At 36.4% G+C, this 26,083-nt stretch overlaps 2 protein-coding genes across 2 annotated transcripts; one reads left to right on the top strand and one right to left on the bottom strand.

The window, feature by feature from the left end:
- Positions 1-410: 410 nt before the first annotated feature.
- On the bottom strand, positions 411-7,667 carry LOC131779885 (coiled-coil domain-containing protein 91-like). The gene is made up of 13 exons (XM_059096486.2): positions 7,529-7,667; positions 7,358-7,396; positions 6,360-6,935; positions 5,939-6,118; positions 5,288-5,389; positions 4,907-4,984; positions 4,605-4,712; positions 4,268-4,360; positions 4,108-4,176; positions 3,690-3,776; positions 2,884-2,973; positions 1,780-1,893; positions 411-1,379 (listed from the first exon to the last, which is right to left on the bottom strand). Exons 1-13 carry the CDS (start codon positions 7,580-7,582, stop codon positions 1,260-1,262), a joined length of 1,710 nt encoding a protein of 569 aa, XP_058952469.2. The 5' UTR covers positions 7,583-7,667; the 3' UTR covers positions 411-1,259.
- A 76-nt stretch (positions 7,668-7,743) lies between these two features.
- On the top strand, positions 7,744-26,070 carry LOC131779907 (structural maintenance of chromosomes protein 6). The gene is made up of 30 exons (XM_059096508.2): positions 7,744-8,128; positions 8,952-9,066; positions 9,420-9,525; positions 10,195-10,331; positions 10,415-10,476; positions 10,670-10,750; positions 10,895-10,996; positions 11,090-11,227; positions 11,948-12,028; positions 12,313-12,459; positions 12,686-12,774; positions 13,247-13,411; positions 13,998-14,176; positions 14,429-14,604; positions 15,007-15,033; positions 15,339-15,419; positions 15,583-15,669; positions 16,014-16,123; positions 16,629-16,722; positions 17,250-17,315; positions 17,500-17,556; positions 17,693-17,743; positions 18,149-18,268; positions 20,181-20,318; positions 21,032-21,147; positions 21,670-21,769; positions 23,787-23,945; positions 24,705-24,857; positions 25,114-25,211; positions 25,386-26,070. Exons 1-30 carry the CDS (start codon positions 7,943-7,945, stop codon positions 25,477-25,479), a joined length of 3,315 nt encoding a protein of 1,104 aa, XP_058952491.2. The 5' UTR covers positions 7,744-7,942; the 3' UTR covers positions 25,480-26,070.
- Positions 26,071-26,083: the final 13 nt, after the last annotated feature.

Here is a 26,083-nt window from a genome sequence, read left to right on the forward strand (position 1 = left end):
AGCAACCTTTTGTGCCTTCCGTGTTTCTTTGCCGTGCTATTCAATCTGCAAAAAAGAGGGATATCGCAGGACACCACCCACTGCCTCTATCGTGTCGGTTTCTGATAATCTTGGGTTACTTGGAACCACATGCATTCCTTTCCACCGGTGTATATATCTCCCTTGTTTTCGAAAAAATAAATTAATAAATAAAATTTTAAAAAATATATATCGTTGTGTTTTTATAAGCCAGTTTCGGTTGTCCTCGCCAAAAGCTTATTCCCAGAAGTGACGTTCCCTTCTCCCACATGACACGGAAGTTTCTAAATGGGGAAGCGCGCCCAGTTTAAAGCGCGCTACTCTGGTTTAAAGATTTAATGAATGTAACCGAAGTTAAAATTCATAGACCAAACGTTTCGACACTCCTGTCTAATGCCTTCATCAGGGGTGATCTAAACGCTGCATTAAGGTCCTTTTATACAATCACTAATTAGCTTCCCTTTTTTTCTGATGATGTCTAAATAGGCGTCAGGAAGTAAGCCACCATCAGCCCGATTTAAAGGAGCGTGGGCGGAGTTAATATGCCAAGCTTCCAAACAAAGGCGCTGGTGGTAACGCCGACAAGTGATGATAATTTTAGACTTATCTGCCCAATTGTAAGGCATGTGTGCTCTGATAAAGCTAAATTTTCTTTTTAGCAAAAGAAAACCGCTTTTTAATGCTCTTTCAAACGTGTAACAAACTGACGTTTAGTCTGTCCGATGAATTCGTTGTCACAGTCATTGCAAGGAATAGAATAAATGGCTCCTTTAAATCAGCGGAACGAACGTTCAAATGGCTCGCGTAGCGGAGCCTGCGCACTCGTTTGCGGCTGTTTTTCCCAAGTCATGACAACGTTTGCTCATGCGCGGACGTTTAACCACGAAATATCGTGACCATAAACCCGCTGACTAAACACACATCACTGTCGCGTTTGGTTGTCAAATTTTTATCATCGTGTTTCTGTACGCTTTTTAAGAGGTTTGACATGATTGCTAAAGCTGTTTTGATATTTAGCTAAACGTCGGCCATAATTAGGTTACATTTAGTGATAAACACCCCCAAGAACACTGCGTTAAATTCACCTGCTACCAACTACCTTGTATAAAAAGACACTAACTATTAAACTTCCTTTGGAAACAACTGACGTAATTTTATATCAAGAAAAACGACTAAAGCCGGCACTTTGTGCCTTAATATTTATGAATTTGTGTTGTCTTTTTTAGTCATTTTCACTACAACTAGTCGCTGACAGGGTCCTTCTCGCGTTGATCCTCCATCAGCATTTTCAGCTGAGCCCTTGCGCTCTCCAAAAATAGGTCCAAACCATGAAGGTACTTTTGTCGAACGGCTCTATCAGCCTGTTTGAAGAACGGACCACAAATGTCAGTATTAAAGACTGCCCCACTTAAAGACATCTTTGAATATCTGTGAAATACACTTTACACCGAAGTCAATTCGCGTCCTCGAATACTTTGGTTTCAGGATAAGCTGAAGACAAAAATGCTCTTGAGCTGGAGCGAATTATGCCGCCGTTTGTGAATCTAAGAAAATCGAGCCATTTTTTAGATTTTGTCATTCCCAGCATCTGTTACTTACCTTCTCCCTCGATCACTCTTTCCTTTTGTACTGTTACCTAGTTTATCTATCCATTCATTCAGTCATTCAGTCATTTATTTAATCATTCATTTATATTTCATTCGTTCATTCATTCATTCCCTCATTCATTAAATACTTTCCATCATGACCCCCTATTTTTACCTCTTGTCTAACTCGTGAGTATTCCAACATTTCTTTCTTTGTCTCCTCCTTTATTTCCTCAGCAAACTCCTTCCCTCTCTGCCTTTCCTCCTTCAGAGCCTCTTCCAACACAACCTGCGTTACAGATCAAAACAGAAACAAACAGAAACTGTGAAGACCGCAAAAGAAAGGCTGGTGGAAAAGCAACACCTGAAAAACCCCGTACACAACCACAAATATTGATGTGGACTACAACTGATCATCAAAACAGGTCTAAAATTTCTTTCATTAGAAGCGTTGCCACACGAGAATTCATAAGATAAATGGAGTGAAAAAATTCTCCCGGCAGTCACGCTCAACACGCCCTTTTCGCAAGTTTGTCCGCACTTTCCGATGGTATGTACTTACCAACCTTCCCGCGTTTAAAGGGGTTGGTGTTGCGTCGGTGGGAGAGTATAGCAGGTAATTTAGTATTAACAACTGAGTTGAAAACGTAAATTGGCCACCGTAAAGAGTAAACAAGCTGACGTTTCGAGCGTTAACCCTTCGTCAGAGCGATGACGAAGGGCTAACGCTTCAAAAGTCAGCTTGTTTACTCTTTACGATGGCCAATTTACATTTTCAACTCGCGTTTAAAGTCTGTCTACTTTAATGATTCGTTCCTTTTTTTCTTACCTTACTGTGATTTGTCAATGTGATTTTCATGGCGCCCCTCTTATTTAGAGGAGTGATGTCAAACCTCGGATTATGAGTCTTGAAAATTTTAGCCAACGTTTTCAAGCGTATCATTTACAATCCGTTTTAATCTCCTTAAACGTGTAAATTTTTTTTTGATATGTGTTAAAAACTATTCTGATGTTACACAAATTTAAAATTTTGTTGAGCCGTTTTTTTGAGTTAAAAAATACCGCTATTTTGGCTAAATTGTAGCGAGGACGCGCGGCCTCATTTGCGTTGTTTATCGTATCGTGTCTAGTCTCTTTCAAGGCGAGAGCAATTTTGCATATTGTTAAAACTGTCTCAAGTTATAGTCAGGTTTCTTTCAAACTTAATTGCGAATCACTTAAATACTGCTATTTTGAATGGGACAAGAGGAGATAAAAAAATTATTTGAGCGACACACACTTTGCTAGCTTCTCTCTCTTCCTTCATAGCATCTTCCACAAGTCTCTGTAGCCGGTGTCCTTCTCGGTCTGTTATTGTCTTGATGGCTTCCTGTGGTCAAGGAAAAAAATCACATGGAGCCGGAAAGATTAAGAAACCTGCCAACAGCAGATCTGTATATATAGCCATCCGTCAGAAGAGCAATAAAATGCTCAGAGAATACGTGATGTATCTTTCTACATGCATATTCATCCAAGCCCAAGCGAAGAGGCATGTTTTTTAGAGTATTTTCATCACACACACAGTGTATATCATGTCAGCCAGACTCAACTCATAAACGGATCGCGTTGCAATATAGTGGTTGTACTGCGATATTTGGAACTGGTTTGGCCAACGTGATCTATCTCATCGCAACCAGATTAGCTTGGTCCGGTTACTCCTCTTTCATATTTTTGTTATTTCTTATCCCGATAAAATAAAGGGGGGGGGGGGGGTAGGGGGGGACGTTCATAAGTCTCTCTAGAACTGTGGATGTTTATCTCTTATGTAAAGCCATACTAGTTTCTTTTTACTACTGTAATGGTTACCACATTAATAAAAAGATTTAGCGTAGAAATACAAGTCAAAAATTTCCAAGGTCAGGGATAACACTCAAGTGTGAATTCTTGCTGCATAAGAATGTGGCAAAAGTGACAGTAGTAGCAATAAAAAGGAACTTCTGCAACGAATTCATCACCTTTAGAAATTTCAGGTTTTAGGACTGTTCAGTCTCAAGCTACCTTTCACATGCACGCCGCGGTTACCTAGGCCCAAAATCATAGACGCACCTCATGCTCCGTAATGAATTCCTCATATTTTCTCCTCTCCTCTTTTCTTGCCGCTTCTACTGCTTCTGTGCACTGCTGTTTGGCATCCTGATGGAGAAGAAATATCAGAGGCATACCTTCAAACTTTAAAGAAGAAAGAGCGCATATCGTCCGAGCATCAGAAAATCAAGATCAACGTAATTACAAAAGCCAATCACTGTGGAGTGAAATATCACAAATAACCGAAAGAAACTCGGAGTAAAATCCATCAAACTACCCAAAGCGCGGGAAAATGTGAGTGATCTAGTTGCAGATGGTTTTTTCCTTTCAATTTTATTGGCTAAGAGGGTGGTAAGAGTTTTCTTTACCAATCACTGAGCACAGCATAGTAAAACTAACGCATTTTTTAGTTGTCATATCAAATAGACCACTTACTTACCTCAATAGCTTTGTCTAAAGCCTCTTGGCTCTTTAATCGTTCTTTTTCAAGATGAGATTCAATCTCCTCCTACAGGCAACGAAAAAACTGTTAAAAAGCTTAACACTTCTACTTGTTAAAACTTTGTTAGGTTTTCTATTCTGCCCATAAACATTCTTACCTTGTGCCTTTGTTTTTCTTCATCCAACAAATCACTTGTTTTTTGTTCGTTCTGTTTCCTCTCCTCTTGTAAAGTTCTTTCAAAGCTCTCTTGCTACAAGGTGAAAGGTCAACTTCAACATGAAAGTTTATGAGACTTGTGTGATTGGAAATTAGAAATATTTGGCAGAAAGAGAAAAGCACTGACTGTGGCAAGCTCTTAACACTTTTTAAAGCTACATAATGCAAACTAGTGCAAAAACATCCATCTAACAACAGTTGAGGAAATGACTGCTAACAATTTGAGGATGTAAAGAAAATCAATATTGAAGAAAGAAAAAGGAAATTGATTTCTTTACCTGATCTTGAAGGAAGCCCTGAAACTTCTTTTTTTGATCTTCCAGAAGCTTTTCTATTTCATTCTTGCTACATTCTTGTTGTTCCAAAACAGCTTTTCTGGATAATTCCTTGAGAGGGAAGGCATCAACTATTATTAAACACTTCTAAAGACAGGTGGAAAGGAAAAGTAGTGGAGGAGGAGGTACTGGCTGCAGAAGAAGGGAGGAGATGAAGATTAAATGAGAAGAAGAAAAAGAGGATGAGAGGGAAAAAGGAATAAAAAAGAATATAACTGACATAAATTCAGTTCCAGTGGCACTACCTTATATTCTTCCACAATTACTGCTAAGGTGTCATGGCCAGCTTTTCTAATCTCTTTTACTTGATTTTCATGTTGATCCTGTAGAATTACAGAGAAAACAGCAATTTGTAATTTAATTTTTCAATCATATGGATTACACTTAACCCTTTAATTCCCATGAGTGACCGAGACAGAATTTCTCCTCACTATATCAATAAAATATCAACCAGATAAGTGAAGAGAATAAAGAAAAATAAAATATCAATTTGGGGATTATTAGTTGATCCAATACTAAATTCTCTGAACTAAAATTATAAGAATTGTATGGTTGACAATAAGGAGAATTACAAATTTTATCAGGGAGTTAAAGGTTTAATAGATCCTTCTCAAAATTTCTCTTACCTGAAGATGTTGGTATTTCTCTGTTTGTTTAGCAAGCATTTCCGTAAGATTCTGGGATTCTTCTCCAAGAGTTTTATCCTTTTCTAGAAGTGCATTTAGGTCCTATTGGCAAATATCAGTTCACAAGATAGTTTAGAAATAATCCACAACACATTTTAATTGCTCTGAATTTGTTCTCTAGTCAAGTTGTCAACACAGAAATAATAGGTACCAGGAGCAGATCTAAAAATCCCTTACAGGTGGAGGAGGGGGGGGGGGGAAAGTAGAAATTTTGATTCAGAATACACAGATTTATTTTAAGTTTAAATTCTTCACCTTAAGTAGTAACATTGGATCTTGTAATTGTGAGAATTTTGGTATCAGACAAGAAGAAAATAAATCCACAGATCTGTTGGGGAAGGGGATCTGGATCCCCAGACCCTCCCCACAAACTTTCACTGTTAATATTCCCTTCCAAGACTACTCCCACTGGGCAACCATGATACATAAGACCAACTGTTCTCAGACTCAAGATCTTCACTATAACACAGTTGCAGTAGTAATTCACTTCCAATTAGGTGCCTAAGGCTGAAATATAGAATACATTCCACACATACAACAGTGCTGTTTGAATACCAAATTGAATGAAAATTGAAGGACAATGCCAGATACCTCTCGTAACTTTAATTTTTCTTTCTCAGCAATGGATAATTTTTCTTGAAGTCCATCCATCTTCTCCTCAAGTTCCTTGTTTACTTTGTTTGCATCATGAAGCTGCTGAGTAAGTTCTTTGTGAGTACTGTCTGTTGGCTTTTCAAACATTGAACTTGGCTGTTGTTGTGCCATTACAACCTATGCATAAAAAGGAATTTATTTGTAAGTACATTGGGTTTTGATTTATATGGATTTTAATCAGAATTCTCCTTTTCACTGAAGGGTGGAGTTTCTAAGGAGATAAATATTCCATAGAGAGGGAAGGAGAAATGAAGATTTTATGGAAAAAAACTTAAGGCAAAAGTAAAAATTTCATTAAAATGGCATTTGGTTAAAACTCAAGCATGTTAGTTAAAAGTAGAGCCTTTTCTTTACATACCGATAGTATGTCTTGAGCTGATGAAACTTCTTTATCTAAAGTATTAAATGTATTAGGACTGTTTTCTTGTGTTTGTTGATTTACAGCTGTGATATATGATGGTATAAATTTTTCATCTGTCACTGCTGAATTTCCACCACTTGTATGACTGGCTTGTGTCTGAAGTTGTTGGCCTTGTTCTTTGTTAGATGGATCTGAAATTGTTTCCACTGGCTCTGTTAATGATTCAGCGAGAAAAGAAGAAAAATCTGCATGAAAGCTGTCATATTCTGTTTTGTAGTCTGGCTTGTTTTCTTCCTCTTTCAAAGATTTTCCTGATGATGCAGATGTTGCTGGAGATACATTTTGATTGTTTAAAAGAAACGAGTTAATAAAATCTGAATGGTCACTAACAGCTGGAGGGCTCTGGATTGAAGAAGTTGAACTTTTGTCAGTTTTACTTGAAGTGTTGAATGATGGCGCAATATTAGATGGCAATATCCCAGATGTGGTGGGTGATGATGATGGAGGGGCAACTGCAGCCCAAGTAATTAGAGATCCTGGTGCACTACTTCCATTTGCAGCTGGTGTTGCAGACTGAAAGAGAAGTCCTACACATGTTTGCATGGTTTATGCACAGAAAAGTATCAAAATCTGAGATCCACATGAACAGGCAAAGGACGATAAAATAAAATACATCAGTCTGCAACAAGTAATGCATTGATCTTAAACAAAGAAATTAAATTGTTACCTAAATACCATAACACGCCAGAACAATTAACTAATTACAAATAACCATTCTTCCAACCTGAAATTACCACAAGAATTCAATTATTCTAGTCCTAAGCTCTTAAATCAAATCCAACAACAATACCCTAGTCGCACCCATTAAAACAGAAAAATGATTTAGGGATGAAATTAAAACTGCGCTAGGGTTGAAATATAGCTAGCTATCTGTTCACAAATTTGATATGTAACATCAATCTAGAAAACTTGCATGTACAGGGAAAAAAGTTCACCTCGAAACCTCCAAAGTCTGCCCAATCATCGTCATCATTCTGAAAAAGATACACATATATATATAAACGTTACACTTACATGTTACAATTCATTCTCGATATTGTCCACGCATTTCGATTACGAGTTGAAAAGTTCTACACGAAGACCGCAAAAATCTTCCCTTACAGTACCTCTTCATTTCCCGCTGATGAACCAAAATCAGCCCATGTATTTCCATCCATCATAGGATTTTGTCTTCACCTTGCCATTAACCAGAAAATTTAAAAGATCAAACCAAATTCAACAGGAACTGAAATGTAGCAACACTTTTCGGCCAGGCGTTCCAAACTTCTCCCATGAGACATCAGTCTCGCGTGGTCATGTGATCGAATGTCTTTGGCGCCATTTTAAACGTGTTTAATGCACACTGTATTTTGATTTGCATTTTAAAAACTCTGTTTTATTATTGTAAATTTCAACGGAGAAGTTCTTATTTTACCAGATAGCCCTTAAAATCTCTAGTAATTGAATATTTTAATAGCTTTTTTTGTCTAAGAAGATCTAGGTTTTATAGATGTTATTGGGAAGAAACCCGAAGTAACATCATGGCGCGTAAGCGAAGATTATCATCAGATGGCGAAGAAGAAGCAGAAGTCAATCAAGAAACGCAGGGGGAATCACCTCAACCCAAGAAAAAACGAGTTTCATCAGCTAGAAGTGTAGCACACGAGGGAAGTATGGAAGAAGATACTTTCAACTGCTCGCAAGCTCCAGATTTTCCAGTTTCGTCGGTAAGAATACATATATATTTTGAAATAGTGAACAAGACGAAAGTAGGGTAAACTAACTCACAAACTGGTCCCAGATTAGCAGATTATAGCGATTACACTAACATGCATCTTAAATAACACATTTATTAAAGGTGTGGTGGAAATCAGGGAGGTATTCGAAAACAATTGAGCCTGATTATCAGCACAGCGGTTAAAACTTTTAGCTGACATATATTTGTTCTAAACAAACAGATTCCAAGTTGCCGTGCGTCTGTTCAGTAATTGATCACTGATGACATCAAAATGTGGTAAGAACAAAAAAGTGGCACACGAGGTGCAGCCAAGTGTGTCACTGATGTTCTTACCACATTTTGACGTCCTCTGTGATCTATTAGTGAACAGACATATGGCAACTTGGAATCTATTTTTTTTATATAATAAAGAATTAAAAAAGTTTTAATGATGAGGTCATCTATACGTCTGTCCTCCAATAGATCATAAGTGAGAACCAATCAGAATGCGTGCATAACTGAGCTTATTATATAAACTCATATATTTACTTAGCTACTTTATTTCCTTGAAAATATTTCCACAAAGTGTCCTTTTCCATTTATTTTAATGGAAAAATTTAAAACTTACCAAGAGTCCTTCAAAAGAAGTGGAGTAATGCTCTAAGTGTTTCTCCTTATAGAAAAGGAGTGATAAAGAATTTTCAAACTTTCCAAGCAGAGTCATTCAAATCATTGCCTTTTTATTTTGAATTCCAGTTTTTTTTTTTTGCAATGATAAGCACCTCATCAGGTGCTGATTAGGTTCTATTAATATTCATTTTATAACTTTGCAGTCAGAGGCTGAAGTTGGAATTATCGAGAAGGTGACATTAGTGAATTTCATGTGCCATACCATGCTGGAAGTGCCTCTTGGACCAAATGTGAACTTTATCATTGGACGAAACGGAAGTAAGTGCTTTCGAAACAAGACCAATTGTTGATCACTCTTACTTTATAGTGAAAACCAAGTGTTGTAGTGGTGTGAATTTATTACAACCAGCCAGCGACTAGTTGACCTATTACAGTATTCTCCCCTATTTAAGCATGACATGTAAAGGGAATTTTTAAATAATAGGGCAATCTTTCACCTGTTGAGTTTTTAAGAATTTAAAATGATTTTAGGCAATAATGAGAGGTACTACCATTCTTTTGTTGGTTTATTAGTTTCAAATAGAAGATTTGAGAACCAATTGGTTATCTTTCAAACAGTCCAGAAAGGAAGAAAAGGTTGGATTTTGATTTTTCCATGATCTATTTTCAAGGTGGTAAGAGTGCCATTATGACAGCATTAGTGGTAGGATTAGGTGGAAAGGCCACCACTACCAATAGAGGAAATTCTCTCAAGGGATTCATAAAAGATAAGTGCAGGTGAGAAATTTCTTTAATCTCAATACAAACAGAATAATCAGACTCACATGAGCAAAGCTTTACCCGGTTTCTGTGGAATTCCCACATGCCTTTGTCTGGTTGTTGCTAAGCTCTGGCTGCTAGCAAAATTCATCAGATGCAATGTTTGTGCCACCTCACTTGAAATTTTAGCCGGTAGCATTAAAATTCCTAGCTACAACCCTGCCTTTGGGGACTCTGGCATCCTTCAACAACCTCTGCTCTATCATTTTATGTGACAATGACCAAAGGTATATGAACCAGTCAAAGTCATGTTTATCAAATGATGAAGTACTTAGGAGTTGCCATAGAGGATAGTGGAGCCCAAAACTCCAACTGTGTGCAACAAGTAACCTTGAAAAACTTATGAGTTGCATCCAGCTAGGCATCATCACACTGCTAGCTTGAGGAAGACTGTACTGTATGTTCTTACCCAATACTTGCCAAACTGGTGAAAGGGGAGGGGATTGTTGTAGCAATTTCAACAGTTTTGTGACCTTAACAGCTTTTGCTAAGACATGGTGCTGACATGGGAAGACAGAGTAAATGTTACATGACAGGCCTGTCCAGCATGGTCTAAATTATTTTAAACCACATTAAGTAGTTTAGTCATTGATTATTTTTATATTAAGTCATTTTTTTGTGTCTTAGTTATGCCCAAGTCTCAATCAAGCTACGAAACAGAGGACAGGATGCATACAAACCAGATGATTATGGAGAGTCTATAACAGTGGAAAGAAGAATCAGTAGTGATGGGAGCGGATCCTATAAGCTCAAATCGCATGATGGTACAGAAATAAATAATTATTAAGCACATTTTGCTGCCATAAACAGGGGTTCACAAATATCTTTGATATTTTTTTTGTTTCAGGTAAATTAATATCACAGAAAAAGGATGAACTTAATCACATTCTCGACCAATTCAACATTCAGGTAAACTGGAATTGGGACTTCACTTAACCTTTGACTCCCAAGAGTGACTAGCATCTAATTTCTCATTACAATATTTCCCCTGAATGAAACATTAAGATCATGAGAATATAGGAAATGATCTCCAACACAAGCAGCTCTTGATTGTTAGGCAACTTTCCCAGTCAGAAGTTGATTAATTTCAATTGTGTCCCAGGTTGATAACCCAGTATCAGTGTTGAATCAAGACACAAGTAGAAATTTTCTGAACTCTTCAGATCCCAAAGACAAATACAAGGTATGTGTTTTTGAACTTGTACAGGTAATTGTAGATTGTAGTAAATTTATCATTGCTATTGATTTGATTTGAGAAAGAGATAGATTTCAGAGAAGACATCAATTTGTAGCCTGGTATTCAACTATTTTTTTTCTTGTTTGTTAGTTTTTCCTTAAAGCCACCCAACTGGAGCAAATGAGTACAGATTATCAGCTGATTATTGAACAGCAAGATATCATAAAAAATACCCTGGACAGAAAACAAGAGGTACATACATACCACATGGTTAACCTTACATGTTATTATATTTGAAAATACAGTGCTTGGAAACAAAAATCACATTATTTCAACTCATTGCAGACCCTTCCAGCTATGCAGCATCAAGTAAAAGAACTAGAAGATAAATACAAAGATATTGCACAATTGAAAAATATGAAGGAGCAGGTTGAAGATCTAAAGAAAGAGAGAGTCTGGGCAGAAGTTTTTGAAACTGAAAAGGTACACTGTTTGCAGAATATTACAAAAATTTCAAGATCAGATCCCTATTGTATTATTGAGTCATAACTGGTGCAACCCTCAGAAAGTTTGTTCTACGTAGCTATTTTACTCTTGTTAATTGTTAATTTTTTCTTTTTCATAATCTTGTCCTTATATTAAACCAATTCCAACACTTCCAGAAGTGGTTTAAATGTAACTTTTCATATTTTCAATATGTTTTATGAAATAATTCAAAATAGTACGTGCGCTCTGATTGGCCATAAAACCATTTTACATGAGTGTATGTAAACACGGTTTTCATTCCTCTTTCATTAGTTGTTTTATAAAAGAAATGTAAAATGGTTTCTGTATTTACATAGCCTGATGTAAACACAGAAACCATTTTACATTTCTTCAATCTAGTAGAGAAATGTGGAGAATATACAAATCTATTATCTGTTGTCCCATCAACCTCTGACATCCCCCAAATTGGAACGTTCTTGTTTTGTGTGTTAGTGTGCATATTGTAAGAACCACAGTGTTCCCAATGATGAGATCATCCTTGCGCACTCAGGACTAGCATTGTACACTTGTGCATTTGTTAGTGTGCCGACAACTAAGGGACCCACTTTGCTGCAGTGTTAGCAAGGTGGGCTGAGGGAACAATGACAGCAATGTGCTGCATTACAACAAGACTAGTGAAGACCTGTGATTAAAATGTGCTTTCTTGTTGTACTCTAGCAACTTGGTCCCCTAGTAAGAGAAGAAGAAAGTCAGAAGGCAAGGTTGCCAAGATATGAAGAAAGAGTTACAACTTGCCAGGTATAATGCATGCAAATTGTTTCACATTACCTTGATATGCAATTGATACTGGAAAATCCTCTTCTTGAATATTGAAGTTTTAATAACTAACAAAGAAAGTTCGAAGAGTGTTTTTTCTGCAGTTAAAATGAAAACCTTTTTTCCATAAATCAGTTGTTTCTTAGGACTTACAACCATGAGCAGGAAAGAGGTGTTTGTCTGGAACCTTTTGTTTGTGAATTAGCTGTTTGGACAATTTTATTTACATTATTACAATCTGAGATTTATGGATTATTTCATTAAAGGAAGAAATAAGAAACTTGGAAGAACAGTGGGCTGAAGTTAATCAGCAGTTCAATGCCATCACTCAAGAGGCCAAACAGTTGAATGGAGAACAAGCTGCTATATGCAATGAACTTAAACAAAAGAAAAACCTTTACAGAGAAAAACAGGTGTGATTCCATTGTTAATGCATTTTTTATGGTATTACATCTTTATTTTGCCTTGTTTAGATTTAGGCTGTTACAACTATGTAACCTAGAAAATAGCAAAATAACAGTGACAAGATATTAAGAATTTTCTCAATTCTGGTAACCAAATCTCATGTATGTTACCCAAAAATAGACAAATGCTGGCTTTCATATATATTCTGAAGGCTTGAATATGCATTTATTTCAGTCCAGACTACGAAAGTTGAAGCAGGAGAAGAACACATCAGAAAATGATCAAAAGCAGTTGATGGAGAAAATTGAGGAAATCAGACAAACGTAAGTGCTTAGGGGGTTCCCACTTAAAGGCTGTGTTGTGTGATCTCTTGAGTGCCATTCCAGTGTCTAACTTAATGTTTCTTGAGCAATTTACTTGACTTTGAAAGAGAAAATTTAGCAAATAAAGCAAAGGTACCTGTATAGGGAGTTCCCAATTTAGGAATGTGCTGTAGCACCTAAGTGCCACTCCAGTGCCTTACTTTTTTTCTTGCCTGCTCAACTCTGCTTTTATCAGACCCTTTTCAAGAGCTGTGCACCCTAAATATCCAAGATAAGAACCCTCAAGCACACAGTGATGCTTCAAAGAGCACAATTTTGTAATCCATTATGTAGTGAATCTCAAAATTTTTGCTAATTGGACATCACAACATACTCCTGGAAATTGATGTTATTATTTACCTCAAACATGATAATTCTGTTCATGTAGTTGATACATGGAGTTTTTGTTTAATTTGTTATGTCTTTTTTACAGAGCTATGCGTGATCTAGAATCTGAGAGGAGGCAACGGCAAGACGCTCTTCAGCAAAAAAGAGATGAGTTCAAAGCACTGGAAAGCCAGTTGTCGATGACAAATCATCACAGAGGACAGCTGGAACAAGCTATCAGCAGAGCAAAAGAAAGAACTTACCAGCTGAGGTAAGCTAACAAGTAACTTGTTATATCCATGGGAGGTTTGTAGTAGTAAACTGTTAATGGTTATGGTAAAAATTAGTGTGACTGTCAATTGTTACACTGTAACTGAACCACACAGGCAGATTTTGAAAAGTTATGGAACATGTAATATCAAGTCAAGCTGTTTTTTTCTAGTAAGAAAGGATCACTGCCTTGGCTCAGTAATAGTACAAGTCATGTTTAAGTGAATGGCACTACACCTATGATGAAGTATTTTTAGCAAAAAGGAAATTCTTTCCATTCCTTTCTGTCACAAGCTAGGATATCTCTGTTATGAAGAATTTGTAGGATTGTTATTGTGGGTTTTTGGATTGGCTGTTCTTTATTTTTTGCAGTAATAAATTTTTTTCATTTATGAAATCCCTGACATTTATACAGGGTATTAATTCTTGCAGTTTGTTAGAGGGAAATGTAACCTTTAGCATTTAGTACTTGTTGAATTTAAAGTGATGTTCAGGCTTGGCAAAACTTTCATATCGCATGGCCCATTTTCCTTTTTTTGTTAGGTGTGTATTTAGAATAAACCTCTTTTACCAATCTTTCTCTGCAGGACAGATGTAAATGATGCAACTCATAGAGCTGATGCAATTCAGAGACAATTAAGAGATCTTCAAGGAAGCCGTAACAACAAACTCAAACTATTTGGGTCTTGGGTACCTGATCTTCTCCAAAGAGTGGAGCAGGCAGAACGGAGAGGAAAGTTTCATCAAAAACCTGTTGGCCCCATTGGTAACACACTGTTTTTTTTTTCTATATTTTTTCTTTCAATATATTTTCTTATTATCAGTCAGAAGGATTCAAATCTTTGCTTGAACTAAAATCAAAATTCAAGAAATCAGAATATTTCATAAATTTTGATTTTGTGGTGATCAAGTAACACATTTAGTCTCTAGTTTCTCTCAACTAAGGGATTCTAGAATTGATTCTTAACTGAAACTACATTTAGTACAAGATATTTACTTAAGTTTTTTGCAATTTAAGGAGCTCATCTAACCTTGAAGGATCAGAAGTGGGCTTTAGCAGTGGAATCCTGCATCAAGAAGTTTGGTTGGGCATTCTGTTGTCATGACAGTCATGACCAGCAAGTTCTCCGCCAGCTTTTCCAGCAAGTGTGTGGAAAAGATAACATACCCACCATAATTGTCAGCAGGTTTCAGGTTTGTCTGAGAAAGTTATTTTGTCTTTTAACTCATTGCTGAGAGATCATATTGGTGAGGGTGCCTTGGAGTGGTGTTGTAGGGCAGAAGAAATTTGTTAGTGTCCTCCACAAGGCAATGTCCTGCAGGATGTCTCAGTTGAAAAATAAAACTTACTTATATTCACCTTTAGGAAGGAGAGGGATAAGAACCCAAATAGTTTTGCTTGACAGTGTAATATGGAGAGTAATGTAAACACAAAAATGGCTGGATCTTAACAACAGAGGTTTTAAGTTACTAGAGCCATTAGGAACCACAGTTATATGACATCATTTAGAAAATAATCATTCTTCTTTGTTATTTTTGTGTACCTTTGTGGACTATAGTGGTTTCTCATAATTCTGTTTTGTTGTTTCATTTCAGAATGAGGTTCATGATGTTTCTGCTAATGTAAGAGAAATACATTAATTGTAACTAATAACTACTTATGGACAGTTATTTTGGCTTCTTCCTTTTCTGTGGGTGATCCATTGACCTGAGAACATTTCTATGTCAATCTTTGGTTATTAAACAATCCTTAAGATTTTTATTCTAAATGAGTATCTTAAATCTCAATCTTTCAGGCAAAATTTGTCCTTGAGAGCACCCACACATACCTGTACCATAAATTACTGAGAGCAGTTAAAAAATTATTGGCCATGATTTCTGACATAAAAAAATTAATAATGTGAATTATCATCTTTGATTTAATTCAGAAACCCAGATGTGAGTTTCCTACCATTTTAGACATGCTGATTATTGACAATCCGGTTGTTACAAACTGTCTGATTGATCAGGTAAGCAGAACTGTCAGTACATTTTTTGGATGTACTTAGTTTAGCAATTGTGTGATCAGTTCATTTCCACATTGTTCAGGTGGAAGTATAATCCTGGCTTCCTCTCTGAAAATAACAATCACTGCAGATCTTTCTCACAAGTCACTGATACTTTCACTCTCAGGTTGCCATAGAGTCTGTTTTACTCATCGAAGACCCCAAAGTAGCACGTCAAGTTATGTTTCAACGCCCTCCTGCAAAAGCTAGAATGGTGAGTTTGGATATCCTGTTTTCTCCAGCTTAGACCCCATCTAATCATGTGAATGAGTCTTTGCTCAAAAAGGCACACTTTTTACAGCCTAGATCTGATATATGCCTATGATGACAGCAAGTTTTGCAATTGAAACCTATCTCACTTTGAAATGTACAGTGTACCAGTACATCTCTGAGGTGTTAAAGAGAGGTTCTGATCACACAGGGCTAAGTATAGGTTTGGCCTTTTATGCTCAAGTTTTTGAAATCTCTAAAAGTAACATAATGGTCTTGCTGGGTGCAGAATTAACCCTCTCAAAAGTTATAATCAATTAAGGAAGAATCTATTGTGTAACATTTCAGGCTTATGCCATGAATGGAGATCAACTGCTTGGTGGAAAAACGGCCAGATCATATGCATCCATGATGGATAAAGCCAGATACTTACAGAAGGACATTGAGGTAGAGATCAGGTAGGTCAGAAATTTATTTGCACTCAATGTACATGACACACTTAAGTTTTCCACTAAGTGTTGATATGATTTTCTGTAAGGAAGTGCTGGAACTGATTTTTCTCCAAGCTTGTATAAGAAAATTTAAAGGTGGATTTTGGAGACCAAAGCCAGTTCTTAACTTGCTTGCTTTTAAAAGTGGAAGTGCAAGTTTTGCAAAATGGTCTTAAAAACACTGAAAATTGCAAGTGGAAATGTGAGAACCAATTTTCCTTCTCACTCTTATGCTCGCACTCATGTTGAAGCCATCGTCATAGTAATTAAGATCCATGATACTTGAGTCACTGATGGAAACTTAGCCTTGGAAGATGGTTGTCTTGTCAAGCCATTTAATGAGATCAACCAGAGGTGGTTGGATAGTGTGCACAAATGTTGCAACCTTTGCATTTTTCAACCCTTGCAAACAGGGGGCTTTGTGGTGAATTTATTGTTTATTTGTTTGTTTTACTTTGTTTTGCTTTTTCAGACAGTTAGAGCTGGATCTTCAACACAAACAACAGCACCGTCAGCAGTGCCAAAGAGACTTGGAGGAAGTTGACAGAATGATCAGAGACAATGGGGTGGGTCAGTGACTAGTTTGTCTGGTCTTGAGGTTGTGAAGGTTTTTATCATGTAACAAAAAAAACTGTGCTTTAACTGGCTTTATATCAGCAAAAAAATTGAAGGCTCTTGTTATCACTATTCCTTAACCTAAATATGATTATTAACTAACACTTAATTGAGTAAACAGTTCTCAAAAAGAAAACTCAGGCCTTACAGTAGTGTGATAGCCTAAGGAAATAAACTGCTCTTGAAATAACTGTTCCTCATGCCCTGCTAAACATTTTCAAACACTTTGGTTTATAGTTGAGTATAGTTCCCCAAATAGCTTTCTGATATAAGTTTCCTTGGCATTGAAAATTTGTTTTTACACATCCTTGTAAGCAGTCAGCTGCAGTGATGGAAACTTTTTCCATCTTCCCAAGGATTTCCACTGGTTGAGCTTAAACTGCATAAACTCATTTTTAGATGAATTTACATAGTTATCAATTTTGCTAGATGCAGAAAACAATTCTATTTATGTGCATATTTTCCTATTGTGTCATAGAAAGAGCTTCACAAGGCAAAACAGAAAGCATTTCGTGAGCAGGAATTGGTCAATAAAGCCCTTGGTGTGAGTATGGTTTTGAAATAACTGTTTGCTAATTAAAATTCTATTAAGAGATTTTTTAAATTTAATGTTGCAAGATTATTTCCTTTTTAAAGAAATTTAAAGCAAACTGTTTTATTTGTACTTGCACTGTGAACAAATTACATCCTTGATTTTACAAAAGAATAGCATTTCACTCTAACTATAGGAAATAAAAGAGCTTGAAAATTATGAAGAGGAGGACCTTCCAGATGTCACCACATTGGTAAGGTGGTCTTCTTTCTTAAAGGCTTTCTTGTCTAAGTAAGGCTTGAGTGATTTCAGGCCTAAATTTTTGTATTCTGTTTGACTATCATTGTTTTCCAACAGAGTAATTGTTGTTGATTTATCTGTTTTTCCAGGAGGAAGAGGTGGAGCATTACACTCAGCAGTTGGAAGATTTGGGGAAACAGGTTATGTTACACATCCAGTGAATGATAATGTCATAAACTGTTTATTGAGTTTCCATTTGAACCCATGATAGTGTGACTTTTTTCATATAAAAAATGAATCCAACTGGGACCTGGTGTCTGCCTCTCTGTGAGCTTGTTATGGTGCTTGGATTGGTCCAGAACTAAACCTCTTGTGATGCCTTTCAGAGGGTGACACACCTATCTAATGCCACATTCATGCCAACACCTCTGAAAGCTTTACCTTCAACAAGTTTTCTGTGGCATCGGAAGGGGAAACATTTGATAGGTCCACCTCTCAAAGAACAGAAATACAATTTTTTTGAACATAAAAGACTTTTTGAGAAATATCTTGTCCAGCTCAAAAGTTTGTTTTAGGGTAGATCTTAACGGGTTTTTCTATTGCAGACTGTTGAAGTTGAAGGAGAGTTAGAACAAGCACACACTGAACTGAACAAACAACAATTGAAGGAGGCACAACACAAGGAGAAAATACAAAATCTGTTAGACAAGGCTGAACCATTAAGAGTGAGAACACATTTTGTTTAATATGTCAAGTTCAAAATTTTTTTGAGTTTGTCATTTACCATGACTTGTGATAGAATCATCTTCATCCTTAACTTTCCTTGCTCCCGCAATTTTTGTTTTATTCTTTCCATTTTGGTGATTTTCTATCTATTGTGTGTAAACAATAGTCTAAAAGTGACTAGCACCTAACTTCTCCTTACAATATTACCCCTGAGTCGTACATTAAGGTCATGAGAATACAGGAAATGATCAACAACTAAATAAGCTCTTGTTGTTAAACAAGTTCTCCTCATCAGTGTCTCAGGAAGTGTATAGAAAACGGTATTGGTTTAAAGTTTTTCATAAGTAAATTGAAAACTGCTCCATGGGCTAAGAAAAGAGCCAAGTAAAACCATACCAATCTTTTCCAGGATTATCAAAGTATGAATAGCCAACGCTTAGATGAGTAGCACAATCACCATGCCCATAGGGGGTTGACTGCAAACTTTCAATGATTTCTTCTGTTTTACATTTTCATTGAAGCCAAATCTTTGCTTACAGGTAAAGTTGTTCTTATTGATTATAGTAAAAGCAAAAAATCAGAAAACCACATTGTTGTCTTTGAGAAAATACCCGTGAAAGATGAAAAATCGAGCCAATTTTGGTTGTAACGCATAACACAATCTCAGTGGTAAAATTTTTTCAATACATTTTTCACTGAAAGAAAGCTCGTTTGAGCAAACAAATTACACCTAATGATAACACACAATAAACAATACATTTGAGCAAAACTTTGACATTTCAAGTTTATTAAAACGCATAGAAAAGATTTATCATTCTTAAGTATCCTTTGTGTAACGCTGGGTTTCAGAATTTGGAAGTACACCAAGTTGTTGTCCGCAGAATGACTGAACTGGAATCCTGTGGGAACAAAAACACATTAACCAAATGCTCATACTTGGTGTTCTAAAATAGCGAAAAATCAGTCTAAAGGATTGACTATAAACGGAGAAATATCAGTGTAAAACAGTCGCTACGGTTTTGTAAAACCTGATTACGCAATAATATTTTTCATCAACTTACCTGCTCCTTCGCTACTATACTTCAAACACGGCAAAGTCGGGTTTCGAAATCGATTACACTTCAATGCTCATAAGTTTCTCTTGTCATTTCCAAGTTTTCGGGTCCATATCTTTAGAAACGGCCAAAATATTCACTTTTGACCGAGTCGCTACGCTTTTTACCATGTTGACGCCATATTGAGAACGGAGTCTCGCCACAAATGCCACCAAAAGCGCTATGTCGGGAGTCTTCAAGCTCAATAATTTTTCTGAGATTTAGCCATCCGTAAATATCACTTCAAGTGCGCTTGACAAGAGGTATGGTTAACAAAAAGGAAGAAAAGCTTGCGAGGATCAAAGAGTGGAGGAGGAAAAAGCAGGAAAAGAATAGGCTAAGGAATCTAAAATATAATGAAAAGAATCGCAAAAAGAGAGCTGAATTTCCAATAGAAAAATGGTGATGTGATCTTCAAGTTGTAAAAAGAGGCAGAAAGTCAGTTTTAAGAGTGCCAGTTGATCTCACTAGGGAGATACTAGCCTCCATGTAATACAAAATGTTATTATTTCTACTTTTTACTGTGTCAGTGAACTCGAAATTGATTATTTGTGAAAAAGACCACACCCACAAGGGATTATGGGTAAATACAAATTTGAATCAAATGTGACAAAAATAAAATAGTTTGAAATAAATCAGTTGTAATAGTAAATGTGAATTTAAAACAGACCTAAAGAAGTGATTTTGTCCCAAACTAGCAATTTTCACATTTTCCATACATGTTACGGAAGTGGGTATGGTGATTGTGCTACTCATCTTAACATTACCTGAGAGAGGTCAGTCATCAATGTCTTTTTTTTCTTGCACAACTAATAAGACTCAACAAAATAGTATTGAAGTGGAGATCGAGACAAAGAAGAGCCACAAGAAACACTTTGAAACGAAGGTGAAGGAACTACAGGATACCATCAGAAAAGCAGAGAGGGAACATGAAAACATGAAAAAACTTGTCAGGGTAAGGATATCATTAATAAGGCTTCATATTCCTGAGTTGGGTCATGTTGGGCACATGAACTCCTTTTTTTTTTTTATCAGTGGCTGTAATTTATATAACCTCTGTCTGTTACTTAAGGAAGACTGTGCTGTGATGTGGCAGCTCCAAAGAGGTCAGCTTCAAGCACTGTCAGGGCTATTGTCTTTTGATTTTGGACAAGACAGCTTATTTTCACAATGCTTTCCTACACCTGGGAGGAATTGCATTTATTTGATATTGACCAGTTTGCCAATGTCTTAGGTCACTGCCCTAACATCTCTTAACTTGTTTCCCTAATGTCTTCTTTTAGTTTTGTTAGTGAAACAACCTATGGGACATTAGCAAACTACCATGAGACATTAGGGAAATGACCTAGGCTGTAAGACATTAGCAAACTGGTTATTAGAAAAACGATTTGTAGGCAAAACGGTTGCTTAAGATTAGGGTTAGGGTTAAGTGTCTAGCATGAATGAGCATCCCTTCTGTAACAAATAGCAACTCTCATACTTGATTCATGCAAAAAAGACCCGGATTAGCCTTTTTTTTGTCAATTCATAACTGTTACTTGTGCATGCAGCTATTTGAGGACATCTTGATACATGTAATGTAGGTATGTAATGACCCCCTAGCTCTACTGATGCATTGTAAAAGAGTGCATTTTTCTGTCTTTAAAACTGTTGTTTGTCGTTATTCAGGTGAAGACTCAACAAGCCAGCGAGTTTTGTGAACGGGTTACAACAAAAAGATCAGTGAAAAGTCTTGAAACAGAGATCATTCAAAAAACCAAACGGATACAGACAGAAGAACGAAAGTATGCACACTTTTCAAAACTTGTGTCATGAAGGGCAAAATATTTTTTTCTCCGTATTTTTGATGCAAATGAACTCAATAGTTGCTTGTAACTTTTTTTCAGAGCAATATAGAGATTTAAATAAGTATCAGCAAACTTTAATACTATTCTATCATATCAATATAAGTTCTATCAAATGCTAAGTGGACTGGCATACCATTCATGGGAGAGGGGGGGTGGTAGTGACAATTCTCCTAACTGTTACACACTGTCATGGTTTCAGTAACAGCCAGTTACCAGCAGTCTATCACCATCTATAAGACCTCTTACCACTGTCTGTTGAGCCTGAATCTTTTGTGTTTGGGTTATGCCTTAGTCCCCCCATTTTAGATACAGCCAGCTATTACACCATTGTCAGCTGATAGTTATAAAAATCCCTGAATAAACTGCAGTTGAATGGGCCCCCTGCTTCCTTCTCCTTACTCTCATGTGAGGGTTGTTCATGATTTTTTTTTTGTCTTCTTTTCCTTCACCCTCTCCCAGCAAGGGCAGACATGAGGATATAACAAGAGATTACTTTGAAGCAAAGAAACGGTATGAAGGTATTATGGAGTCATTGAAGAACCTAAAAAGATACAACAGGGTGAGTTTCCCCCTCTGAATTGTACAGTTTTCCTCTGCAGGAATAGTTAATTCCAGAAGTGATTGACATGTAACTTCTCCCCATATTATCCATACATTATATAGCAAGCATGCAGTGAGAATACATATATGTTATTTGCCGGCTGGGAGGTCCGTATGGTGAAAAACTGTGACCGAGGTCTTGAAAATACTGCCCAAGGCCGTAGGCCGAGGGCAGCATTTTCAAGACCGAGGTCACAGTTTTTCACCATACGGACTGACCCTTAGCCGGTAAATAACATATTTATTGTTTTTAAACTTGACGAAATTCTTTCCGAAAGAACCCGAATGATTTATGGCCGTAAATACGGCAAGATCTTCCATAAACTGAACAATTTTTGAGTGGGTAAATGGTAGTTAAAATAGAGGTGATGCAAATTTAAGAGAGATGCCTCAGCGAAACATTTTCATTTCCGTAACGATAAAGGTGATTTAAAAGGCTTCCAAACAAACTTTGAAACATTATTTTTACAAGTATCTGTCACAATCTGACACCTGTCAATTAGAGAGCGTGCAAGAAAAAGAAAAGCGAAGGAACATTTGAAAACCAACAGAGCTAGTTTGGCAAGGACTGTCACGACAATGTTTTCTTCAAAATCAGTTAATGATCTAACGGAAAGTATTATTCACTCTCATCGACGATTCATTCATGTACGAAGATTTACCTCTGTTCATTAAGTAAACGGCGAGGAAATTAATTGTGAGTAAATTCAATCTTTTTATTTTGAAGTTGTGAGAGTTTGCTTGTTTGTTTGCTGTAATGGCGTGTTTAACTCTGATCTTTCCTTCACAAAAACTAAATTCGAACGGCACACTCCAACTAGACACAAGGGAATGTAATGCGGCCTTTTCTCAAAAAATTCCTTCAATTTCTGTTGTGCAATTTAAGGTACAAATGTCCAAATTGAACAGAATTGGAAAGACTCACCAGGAGCGTATATTTGTTGTAGAACTTAAATTAAAACTTCGCTCGCTCTTTCACTATGAACAAATTGCTCGAGAAAATTCAGATATTAAATGAATGAAAGTTCCATCGTTCAGTTTAACTGTAACCAAATACCTCACGTTCCAACTTTCTGGGTACTTTTTGTGAATGATTAAAATTAATTGCAGAAGGTTTTTAGGCCGCTTGTCAACCAACGTAATGACACTATTGTTTATACAAATTCATTCTGAAACCAATATTTTTCTGTCAACCAAAGTGATTTGATAGAGAGAAAAGAGAGGATTCATAAGTTATTTATCGGCTTGAGGTAGTGACCGACGTGTTTGCTTAAGAATACTGCCCAGCCGGAAAACGAGGTATATTTATGAAAAATGACAACGAAAGTTGGGATGTACTCGGCAACTCATTAAAGCGTTACCGTGGCCCGTGGGCAGAGATAGGAAAATACTGACCGGGTAAAGAACCAATCAGATTGCAAGATTCGTTACCGTGCCCTCTAAAAAAACAATAATTATACTTATCACATAGAAATTGTTTGTTTGATCTAACAGCAAATTTTGTGACAAATCTGTAAAGAAATATGAAATAAATTATCACTTCACAGTTGGCTATATTTGGATTTGTAGGGAGTAATCTGTACTCTATATGATAAGCTGAATTATGCACTTACTTTGATTGGTTCTTATGATCTGTTGGAGGACAATGCATAGCTGGTGTTATTGTCAACAATTTTTTGCTTTTTAAAGAAAAAAATATAAACAACAAAATCAAATAGATTCCATGTCTGTTCAGTAATAGATCAACAGAAGACATCAAAATGTGCTAAGAAAATCAGTGATGCACCTGGTGTGTCACTGATGCTCTTACTACATTTTGACATCCTCTGTGATCTGTTACTCAACAGAATCTATTTGTCAAATGGAGTCATTTAAATTAATGTTAGCAATATCGGTGTAGCTAATTAGTAAGGAAAAGTAGTTATATGGCAATACTTTGATATTTTGATCATATCACTTTTTCTCCATACTTGTAGCGCTTGAAGGCAGTCATGGAGCAGAGAGCTAAAGCATTCATAAATTACAGACATTTCATTGCTATTCGTGCCAAGTTCTTCTTCACAATGATGCTCTCTCAGAGAGGTTACAGTGGTAAGATGGCTTTTGATCACGGAAGTGAATCGCTAAGCCTTCAGGTTGGTTAATTTTTATGATTTCTAATTTTCTTCACCTTTTTTATTGAACTTGTATAACAAGGTTTTTTATATGAAGGCTCCAGTTCATGCCTTGCTGTAAGAGCCTTGCATGTATGGGAATTGATGGGCTAATTGTCATGTGAGACAAGAGAACAAACTGAAACAAGGAAGTCAACCTACAAATAAAAACACTGTTTGAATGTGTGAGCATGATTTGTGTGGGAGTGATAGAGTCAATCACAACATCATTGCAAAAGCGGCCAAACAACTTTTGGCCCACACATATTTTGAATAATTTTCAGTTGACTGTCAACAGTAATCTGCTTTGGTTTTTTACTAAACTTTGCTCTGTGATTGGTCCAGAAAACTCACACCATCCTCTCCACCAATCAGATGCAAAACTAAAAAGAATCACGTTCACATTTTCTCACACTTCAAGCACCTTGCCTGTTTTCACTTTGAGTTCTCATTAGCTAATGATAATATAAACCTTTGTTCTAATTGGTCGTCAATATTACTTTAATCAATTTGGGGTTTTCAACACAATTGTAAACTGCTATAACATTTTACTACAAAGCAACTCTGCATTAGGCTGCCATGATGTCAATGCCCCTTACAACAGCTCTCCACTCAACCAGATGATGATACCGTGATCAAATCAGCCACTTTTACAAGCTTCATGATAAAAAAATGGGTTGAGAAAAAGAATTTGTTCAACATTAGGCTTCAGAATACTAAACATTTTCCCAATTTTTATAGGTTAATGTTGAACAGGGCACCAAACGGGTTGCCAAAGATACCCGTTCATTATCTGGAGGAGAGCGATCATTTTCCACAGTTTCATTTATCATGGCCCTATGGGAAGCAATGGAGTCGCCTTTTCGATGTCTAGATGAATTTGATGTCTTCATGGTGGGTGATTTACAAAGCAAATGGTTCTTTCTACTTATTTTGGGTATTTGATTTGTAAAATAAATTGAGGTCATTCTCTTCAGTAAACTTCCCCATTAAGGCCATCTTGGAGAGGGAGCAAAGTGGTCATAGTTGTCAAATGCTGTAGATGTTTGGAAAACTTCTGCCAATCAGTTTGCTGCTTGCAATTAAACATGTAGTGTAATAAAAAGCAGGTTTTTTCCTGAATAAATAGTATTCATTTTCTGACATTCAGGACATGGTAAACAGACGGATTAGCATGGAAATGATGCTAAAAGTTGCTAAAGAACAACAAGAAAGGCAGTTCATTCTTCTTACACCCCAGGATATGAGGTAAGATTTCTGAAACATTACTAAGTTTTTACAAATGCTGTTTGGTCCTGTAACCATTCCAAAGGTAGTCTCAGTCAATCAGTCTTTATTTTCTCACTGTAACTAGTTGGTTGTATACTATGAAAATGTTCGTTCACTTTTTTTTTTTACACTTCTATGTTTCATTTCTTCCAGTGCCATTGGAAGCAGCACAAAAGTAAAAATATTCAGACTTCTTGATCCTGAAAGAGGACAGACTACATTAGACTTTCCTCCTGCCAAGGCTTGAAATACATCTTACAGTTACTGTAACACTGTTACAGTTTCTTTTGTTACACAAATTGCCAATCAATTATATTGAAAGAAGAATGGAAAGCCCACAATTTTGGACAGTTAATGTTAGTCTTTCAATCACAGGTTGACTGGTAGATGACAAGAATAATGATAGCAAAATATTATGACCAGAGATTTTGTTGGAGCAAAAATCATCTTCTAAAATTGTATTTGTGACAAATGTTAGTAAATTAAGAACAAGGATTTGCAAATGACAAATTTTATTGAAATTCTGTGGTAGATGTTAGTGCATGTGATGAATTCATGAAGGTTGAATATTTATTTTATTCTGAATTTACTTGTACATAAGTTTTTTAAATGACAATACACACCAGTAGCAAAGAGATGAAGATAATTTTGCCATAGTTTAAAAAAGAGGAATCGGACCACTGCAGTTGTTTGAAAGTTAACATTGTTTTGTTGGGAATTGTAACAAGTCAAGAGAGGTTTCTGAACATCTCATCCACCAACTGAATGACTAATAAATGAAACAGTTTTGAACCAGCATTTTGATTGACTTTGTTTATTATTACAATAAAATACCATTTGTGCACTAATAA

The sequence above is a fragment of the Pocillopora verrucosa genome, chromosome 9, assembly GCF_036669915.1.
Source record: "Pocillopora verrucosa isolate sample1 chromosome 9, ASM3666991v2, whole genome shotgun sequence".
Classification (NCBI taxonomy): domain Eukaryota; kingdom Metazoa; phylum Cnidaria; class Anthozoa; order Scleractinia; family Pocilloporidae; genus Pocillopora; species Pocillopora verrucosa.

Coding starts and splice junctions, on each gene's coding strand:
- LOC131779885 (XM_059096486.2), bottom strand. CDS start 7,582: ATGATGGATGGAAATACATGGGCTGATTTTGGTTCATCAGCGGGAAAT. Junction 4,177..4,267: donor AAGAAAAACAAAGGCACAAG/GTAAGAATGTTT, acceptor CGTTGCCTGTAG/GAGGAGATTGAATCTCATCT. Junction 1,380..1,779: donor ACTCACGAGTTAGACAAGAG/GTAAAAATAGGG, acceptor TTCTTCAAACAG/GCTGATAGAGCCGTTCGACA.
- LOC131779907 (XM_059096508.2), top strand. CDS start 7,943: ATGGCGCGTAAGCGAAGATTATCATCAGATGGCGAAGAAGAAGCAGAA. Junction 10,477..10,669: donor TCGACCAATTCAACATTCAG/GTAAACTGGAAT, acceptor ATTGTGTCCCAG/GTTGATAACCCAGTATCAGT. Junction 18,269..20,180: donor ACAAGGCTGAACCATTAAGA/GTGAGAACACAT, acceptor ACAACTAATAAG/ACTCAACAAAATAGTATTGA.